The sequence below is a fragment of the Ciona intestinalis genome, chromosome 12 (assembly GCF_000224145.3).
Source record: "Ciona intestinalis chromosome 12, KH, whole genome shotgun sequence".
NCBI lineage: Eukaryota > Metazoa > Chordata > Ascidiacea > Phlebobranchia > Cionidae > Ciona > Ciona intestinalis.
This window is the reverse complement of record NC_020177.2, coordinates 4270480-4279480: the sequence shown is the minus strand read 5'-3', so window position 1 is coordinate 4279480 and position 9001 is coordinate 4270480. Positions and strand designations below refer to the sequence as shown.

Here is a 9001-nt window from a genome sequence, read left to right as displayed (position 1 = left end):
CTGAGAGAAAGCCATGGGATCAAAAAAGGTGCGCATTGTGTTGTTATATAAAGTAGAATTGTAGTTTTAGAGGTTTAGTGAAAATTACTTACAAGGTTCATAATATGCTGGAACTGTCAGTTGTTACTATAGGCCTATACAAGTTATTTTTGGTGTATATATATTGCTGGGCTACTAATTTTGAAGAACTGCACAGTAAAACAATCATAAATTATCACTTTTTTATTTTCAAAGTTGCATGCGCAATAACTTGTAAGTGGGCATGGGGTGTATGAAATAAGACATCTTGTTTTAATAGTAAGTTGCCCCATTACATGAGAATAAATAAACAGCATTCTGTTTAAGACTAATGTTTACTATACTAAGTGAAAGTGTAATACTGTTAAGTACTTACCAGCTAGTTTATTACGTTTAAGGTTCTGCATAGTCGCAGACCACATATTTTGCATACTAATGTCTATGTGTGATGTAAATTAATACTATTAATACAATATAATACTAGTATTAATAACAATATTATATAACTGTTGTATAAGGTTTGTGCTAATTTATAATTGCCTGTTTTAATGTTTGCGTAAATTCATTAAATTAAATGGGCTGTTTTATGTATTTACATAAAACATTTATTTTATATGCTCTATTTCACTTTGTTTAAACAACATTACGCTGTAGTTTGGAGTGGTAAAAATTATTTATTTCAATACAGGTTTAGATGTTAAAGTAATTTGAATTACCTAGATAAATACTTAATCATAATATGCTATGCTTACCTTCTATGTGCATTTGTAGCTTAGTCTAATATTTAATTCATTTGTTATTTTATATTGGTGAGGAAATACAACAAGGCAGGTCACCTGGGATGTAGGCCAGAATTGGCACATTATTTTAATTTTTGTTAGTTGTTTATATAGCCTATGTTTTCTTTATCTAAGTATTGTAATTAAAAAAAGTCCAGTTATTTAGCATTTGGTAAATCTTACATGGTATATTCATCAAATTTGCTAAATTGCAACTGTGATTTTCAATGCTTATTTTTCCCGTACATTATTTTCAGGTTAAGGGCGTTGGGTTTGGAAATATATTCGGAGATGGACCAATAAAGCTGAGGTCGTCCATTGTAGATGGAGAAGGGGGAGGAACTGGGAAGATTACTGTGAGTAAAAAATATAAATTATTGTAAAATATAAACAAAAAGACATTGGTAAGCATGGGTCTTGTGCATTTAGTTTTGGGTCAGTTTTAAATTTTGGTGGTAAACTATCAAGTTTGAATATTTCTTTTTTTTATAAATGTGCAGCAGATGTTCATCTTTTTGGCACACACCCTATTTAATAGACTTGCTAAACCAATGCCCCTTGATTTTAATGTCAAAAAGGATTAAAAATTTGTATTTTTAGTAGCATGCCCGAAGCTTTAAAAAAACTTTATAAAACTGACTACTCACACATTGTATTTTCAGGCATCCGCACGCCAGCAAAAGGTGGAAAAGTCTCAGCCCAAAGTAGAAGTTCCTAAAGTTGATAAATCTTCTGTTAAGAATGAAAAACCTGCTGCAAAAGTGGAAAAAAGTGTTAAAAATGCAGATAAAGTGCCGTTAGTACCACCACAGGCTAAGAAACGTAAGTGTTCAAATTTTCAATTATATGTAAAATTTTATAATATATGTCAATATGTGTATATACATAGGTGTTAATTTTATAAACTTTAAATAGAAAAGAACTAATATATAAATAAAGTTAATGTCTTATTACCTTAAGAAAAACGTTTCTGAAAATACTTTTTCACACTAAGATTAAAAAAACCCAGAAATATAAATAAAATATTTTTCTTCCAGCTGCTGTTGAAAAGTGCCGAGCAATGTTTGATTACTCAGCAGAAAATGACGACGAATTAACGTTAGTAAAAGGTGACATCGTGATTATTCTTGATAAAGTAAGCCAAGATGTTGGTTGGTGGGAAGGGGAAATTGTTGACGAAAATGGAAAGTAAGTGACTTGTTTATTGTTTATTGTGTATGCCTATAGCAGCGGTTTCCAAACTATTCTAAAAAATTTGTCTGGTCGGCCCTTCGCATTTATTTTGCTTTTGTAAAAAAATCTAAAAATCCAAAAATAACCCCAATGAAAACCCATTATTGAATCATAATCATTGCTGTACATTGCAGACTATTTGAAACTGTTGGTGTATATCATGTTGTATGTATTCACACACTTATACCGTGTTTTTTTTACACAGAAGGAGAAAAGGAGTTTTTCCTGATAATTTTGTCACCCCACTTCCCACAGTAGATGAAGATACAAGTTCTGAGGTGAGAACTTAGTCCTAACTTTGTTAAGAATATACATTGGTGTGATTAGTGTTAATATTATTCTTATAACACAAGGTAATAGTTAAAAAAAGTTCACAACCTAAGAATAATACACAGTGTTCATTTTTAGTTTCTCAATTGTACAATTACACAAACATACTATTTAATCATCCTAATTACCCCATATCCAAACACTAAACTAACTCTTAAAAAATCAATAATTTTATTCACATCAAATCACGAGACTCTTTGCCCAATAATACTCACAAAAGCACTCAACCAAATCCTAGACAATAGGAACAAGGTTTGAAGTACGTGCCCTCGCTTTTGGTAAACTTGGGCAGAGCACCCATGGCGCTTAATACGTGATTTAGATAAATTCAAGCCAGCGCAAGCAGGGTTAGACGACTATGTCAATGTTAGCTGATGTGTTGCTTATTTATGGATTATATGTAAATTGTGAACACAGGGTTATGATAAGGCAGTATAGGCCATAGTGCTTTCTATGTCTTTGTTGTGTTGTTTTTATAAACTTTACCTATATTATAATGTTTAATTTACTGAAATATAGAGGTTTTTAAACTGCTTCGTTGCCTGGCCCAAAACTGTCTCTTTTTATATATAGTAGGGTGGGGGAGGATGGGACACCTTTTTGTTTTATTTTTCCATCCCATTTACTAGTAAACAAAGAAAATGCAAAGAATTATAAAACGTTATATGCACGACTCCCATAGAAGCACAATCAAGATATTTGGTTAATATGTGCTAAAGGTGTCTGTCTTCTCCCACCCTACTATATGTATACCTGTTTTATATATGGCCACCCCAGGTTTGGCAACCATGCCTGGTAGCAACAGCAAAAAATTACACCTAACAACACAACATTTATCTATCTTTTCTACCAGGAGACTTCATCAAAAGATAGTCTTGACATAAAAACTGAAACTAAAGCTACAAAACAGAAGACCGTTGTTGAAGGTAAGATTACATACACAATTTTATATGTATTTCTCAAATAAGAAGCGTTTTTGCTGTTTTTTTATATTATTTCTTAAAAAAGTAGCGTTTTTGATGTTTTTCTCCAAATCTTTTGATGGTTGCCCTACTTGCCCACCCTGCCACCGAAGGTTTGACGGCCATGATATAGACATTGTAACCTTAAGATGACACCACTGTCATGATATTGTAGCATGACGTATCTAAATTTAAACCTCAGGCCCTAGTACCCATATATGGATATGTTTAGTTTGTGTTATATCCCAGTAGTAACTTGTGTGTACTGACGTATCACGTATGTATTTCTATGTTTCCTAGTATTCTATGCACAGTTAAATATTATTAATGTATATTTGATCTTCTAATATTTAAACCATAATATACAGGTGTTTTATGCAATTTTTTCCTGAACTGTGTAGTTAAATACAAATTAAATTATCCCAAAATTCCATGGTATAGTTAGGGCTTTAGAGCATATAACTGTTACCACATATTTTACGGTAATTGAACCTTATGAATTGTAAACTTAAGGTATATTATATATACTTAAAATTTCCATAAGTTTAAAACTGTATTTTATAGTTAGTGCTAGGCATCCATTTTTTGTAACATAAGGAATTAATTAAGCTTAAATAGTAGACGAATATTACATTTTTCATATTTTTCTATGGCAGAAGCAAGGCTAGAAATAGCCTTATAGAATAAATATCCGCCACACATTCAAGCCTGTATGATAAGACTACAAGAATAGACTCCCTCCCACACACTAACCATGATAGGTTACTCATTGTCTTAAGAGTTGTGTTATATCATGTCACGTTGGTGTGAGACATCACTTTATTTCTTACCTGTCACGAATGATTCATTATATTACAACTCTTGGCTCCTGTTTTAAACAGTTCTAATATAAAGTTGTTTTACTTTTCCAAACCATGTCCATTTTAATACCATGACTAACTGTATAAAAATGTATTATATGATTCTTTTTGAATCCTTTTTTTTCTACATATATTTATTTACTTAAATATGTGGTATGTATACCATTACTTTATTTATTTCGATTTTTATTTGTGGCGTATTAAGTACTGTACCACCCTTGGTCTTGGTGTATTCTTTTATAATGCAACTAGTATCGTCCAACACTATGAGTCCTAAATGAGAGCCATATTCATATCACAATCGCACATTTGCTTTCCCATTGTTGACACAAAACGTTTTTTGAACTTTTTTTTTATTGTTTCAGAAGAAAAAGTTGTGTCTTCGAAGACCAAGACTCCGCCATTGACATCGAAATCCACCAATTCATTGAAGCGGCCGGCACCACAGGTAAACATAGGTTATTGATATAAACACAAGGCTCACTGAAAGGAAACTTTGTATTCTGTTCTATGTTGGTAAGGCCCCGCAGCATAGCACCCCATAGGTTCTAGGTTTTGGGCCAGAATTGGCCCATTACTCCAATACTGAAACCTTAGTAAACATTTTAACTTTAGTTGCAAAACACCTAAATCCAGGTGCGAAACAGTTAATCTCTATAAGTTTTTCTAGTTAATGGGCCAACTTAGGCATAAATCATATGTCGATATCATGCACCGCCCTAGGACCTTCCCATACAGAATGGAACACTGTATTACACTTAGCATTCAGCACAAAGTAACAATTGTTATTGAGAAATTTTAGTTTTGAACAATTTTGTCCTCTCAATGCTAGTTAACGTTGGGGTACGTTATGCATCTAAAAATTATAATGAAACCCCATGCACCCATACATAACAAATGCCATACACGCATAGTATTCATTATGACACATACCCTAAAACACATGTAAAATATACTTGACATCTTTTAAACTATTAACCCCTATTGTTAAAGTTGAAACACCTCGTTTATGTCCCTACATAACATGACACCCATCAGTGTCCCTTTGTTGTCACATAGCAAGCACAAAGCATATTATGATGTCATACAACACTCAAAAGTCACATGCTAACCATTGTGGGCATCCAGCTAAACTATAGTTAACCATTAACTCTAATATATCATGCTATACTACAAACTATATGCTCTACATTGTATAGTTATGAGTGTTGAATGTTACAGGTTCCACCTATAGCAAGTCAATCTAACAAGCCAGAGACCAGCTATGATGAAACAGGTCATTTATAAATACTTTGGTGTACTTTTGCTTGAGTGGTTTTTGTTTAATTTATTTTAGTATGTCCTTGGTTTTGTGGTATGAGTTTTATACTGTATGTTGTTTAGTGGAAATATATACTGTGTATGTTTTGTATAGCCAGATAGCCAATAAGACTTATTATTAATTAAGTATTAGAGTACTGTTGTAATGCAAGTGAACTCATATGACCTTCATATGGCTAATGGTATGTAAGGTCACCTCTGTCTGTGTGCCTGATGTATTATGTAGATGTATTGTTGTATACTTTGTCACTGTGAATGCATTTTACCTTTGAAAACCTAATAGGGCTGTTACCACTTGTTGTAAAGTGTTGAGACTTTGCAATCTTTATGGGTATTGCTTATTGGGGTTATTTTATTGTGTAGCCCTTTGTAAAAGTGCTTGCAGGTAATTTATGTTCAGTATGTGGCATTTGCATAGCAAAGTGTGGTGCAATGTATTTTATCCAGAGACGCCAAACTTGGGGTTGGTAATGTACATAGGCCAACCCCAGAATTCACCACAATACATTAGTTGCCAAACATTACAACTTATTGTCAATGGGCCAACTGTGGCTACATCCCGAATCCCCTACTGTGCCTCGTTATAGGGCTTCACCCATATTAAAACCACAATAAATACAGCAAAACTTATTTCATAGGATTGTGTGTTTCATGTGGCTAAAAAGGTTTGGCGTTTTGATCTTTATATATTTCCTCAACCCACAGATTCTATTCTGCCCAATGCACACGAGGAACCGAAACTAACCCACTACAAGCGGCCAGGTGGGCCAAAGAACCGGCGTAAACCGGATACAACCGGCAGAAGAGAGAGGGTACTTTCCCTGTGGTTTCTTGCATGCGTGTTTTTTCAAGTTAAATTTTTTTTTGCTTCTGCTTTATTTTTTGTTGGGTCATTCTCTCACTGAATGACAGGACCATTTACGACAGGAAGGGGTAACATAAGCACACAGATGTGTTGCTGCCTATCCGCAGCGAATTTTGAAGTCTTTTAAGTTCTAACCATTAACTAGGCTAAAGAGAGCGCAGAAGAAATGCTTCCTGTCCCCGACACTCCAACAGAAACGGAACCCGTGGATCTAGAACCAACGGAACCCACCCCGCCCCCTAAAAAAGACACAAAACGGGGCATCCAAGTCATGCCCGTATTGGGTGCGGAAGGTGGGACAGGAGACACCCCTTCGTGGCTCAAAAACCTAAAACATCGAAGCTCACAGAAGAAACCAACGTCTGGTATGGCTGTTTCCCCTAACAAGGAAGAAGAGCCGGCCCAGGAGACTCCTAACTGGAGAAACAACTTGAAAAAAACAACCAAGCAGCCCCTCCAGCCCCCCAAACCCACCCCACAAGCCACATCACCCAAACCTGTTACATCCCCCATGGTGCCAAAACAAAGTGCAATTGTAACTTCACCCCACACAAACCATGCTCCTCTGAGTCCTAAAGAAGAAGAGAAGTCACCTCATTGGAAGTCAGTCCGGAGCAAACCGGACCCGGACACACATCAGGTGGGAACAAATCTAATGATGTTTTTATTTATTATGATTAAACTGCATATATTACCTTAATCTTTTAAAACTTGTAACAAATTTTATATGTTTGCTCTGTACACATAGGCACCAAACCTGGGGTGGCAGGGTAGGTTTGCTTACCATGGAATTTTCAGTGATCATTACCACCAAACTTATAGGAATGTCTGTCTAACTATTCCTGCCTCTCCTGCAAAAAGTTTGCTGCCAATTATGTACGGTTTTAAATTCCAAATTAAATAATCTGATACATGAAATAGAATTTTAGGTTTCGTTCAATACAACATCAATCTTATAACAAACGGGTAACAAAGTGATTATATTGCAAATTTATGTCTTTAATTATTTTCTCTGGTATTTCCAAGTGCAGCGAATACCTTATAATTTCACTCAGTGTTTCTTTGGTTATTTATATTAAAAAAAAAACAGAAATTTTAAAAAACAAAAAGACCTTACCCACAAAGTTACATGGTAACTCGTAAGCTAGCATGAGGTGTATAAAACATGACACTCGTATTATAACGATGTCATTTTCTGTTATTTTTTAAAGTATTTTTCAAATATATATATAAGAAATTTTTTTACATATATATATATATATGTAAAACAATTTTTTTTACCATATTGAATGATCAAAAAAGCACTGAGCAGCATTAACAAAACACCTAAAATCAAAATAATTCTAACTACTTTGCCTTTCTTTCCATTTACACTTAACAATATTAACATTTTCTATTTCAACTTAGCAATAAACGTAGCGAGTATTGCATGCGTTTTAAATTCATCATTTGGGTTTTATTTTCTGCTTGTATTTGTTGCAAGGCTTGCGTTTTGTTTTACTTTGTTTTAAGTTTTTTAAAGTTATTTGCATTCAGAAACTGTATTTAATTTTGAAAACATATGAATAATATAAGTACCATTGTATGGGTGATCTTTAATCATTTGTATTTGTGTCTGATTTGCATAAGTGTAAATAGAAAAAATACTACTTTAATAATGAACTTCTCATATAACTAAAAATTGCATTTATAATGATCAAATATTTATAATCACCTTTTCCTATTACAATAAACTTTGGCACGAATCGCTTAATTATTCCTATATGACCAACTCTTACAAAAGTTCCATTGGTTGTAATGTTTACTTAAGAATGCATTGTCGAAAATTTTAGGGTACGCCTAACCTCCTTGCATCCCCATGTTCGTTGCCTATGCAACCATTCATTTGCATGCTAATATACCAACCTATGCAACCCAATGCATATTGCTTATACTAAATGTTGTATTTCACCACAGAACGAAACAGAGGTGGATAAACCTAGCAAAGTAATTGATGCTAAGAAGCCAATAAAGCCAATGATACCATTCCAGGTAATGTAGATTCTAAACATAATATTGGTGCATTGTATTCTATATAAGTTAGGTTCTGCATTGGGGTGTAGCAAAAGATCTACAATTTAAGCTACAGCTGCCAATTATCCTAAGTATTATTAAAAACCACACCAGTATAACTTTGCTCTTACATGTTCCAGCTTGTAGTAGTCTACAGCACATCAATTTAGTTGTCATTTGCCACATATCTTATTGTGAAAATATATAATATTAAAAAAAAGCAGCAAATCATATACGAAAATTCAAAAAAATTTAAACTAATTTTTGACTTTTTTATAAAAATTCATAAAAATTCAATATTTTTTTTACTTCCCAGCCAAAGATGCCGGATCCTTCGGCTAAAAAGGCTCCTCCTAGTGCGGCGAAACCAAAGCCTCCCCCTCCGAAATCGAAACCGATGATCCCACCATCAAAACCTGTAACATCCAATGCTTCAATGGAAGAGATGAAGGAAGATATCAAACTTCTGAAAGATTCCTTCAATACCATGCAAAGTGAACACAGGTGTATATTGGTCTTATGTATATATAGGTTGTCTGTATATATACACATACATGTATACCGTGATTTTCAATGGTCTGG

The 9001-nt window shown here is 33.8% G+C and overlaps 1 protein-coding gene across 3 annotated transcripts in view; it reads left to right on the top strand.

Moving 5' to 3' along the window:
* LOC100186262 (CD2-associated protein) overlaps nucleotides 1-9001 on the top strand; it is a 15413-nt gene that overhangs the window by 4555 nt on the left and 1857 nt on the right. For 2 of the 3 annotated variants that reach the window (XM_018814532.2, XM_009862221.3), the window contains exons 7-17: nucleotides 1055-1153; nucleotides 1460-1619; nucleotides 1835-1985; nucleotides 2236-2308; nucleotides 3214-3286; nucleotides 4548-4630; nucleotides 5404-5458; nucleotides 6208-6314; nucleotides 6513-7007; nucleotides 8324-8398; nucleotides 8736-8923. In XM_018814532.2, coding sequence (XP_018670077.1) covers nucleotides 1055-1153; nucleotides 1460-1619; nucleotides 1835-1985; nucleotides 2236-2308; nucleotides 3214-3286; nucleotides 4548-4630; nucleotides 5404-5458; nucleotides 6208-6314; nucleotides 6513-7007; nucleotides 8324-8398; nucleotides 8736-8923 — 1559 coding nt within the window. The remainder of the gene's footprint in view (nucleotides 1-1054; nucleotides 1154-1459; nucleotides 1620-1834; nucleotides 1986-2235; nucleotides 2309-3213; nucleotides 3287-4547; nucleotides 4631-5403; nucleotides 5459-6207; nucleotides 6315-6512; nucleotides 7008-8323; nucleotides 8399-8735; nucleotides 8924-9001) is intronic. The other variant, XM_026837147.1, reaches the window with a different exon arrangement.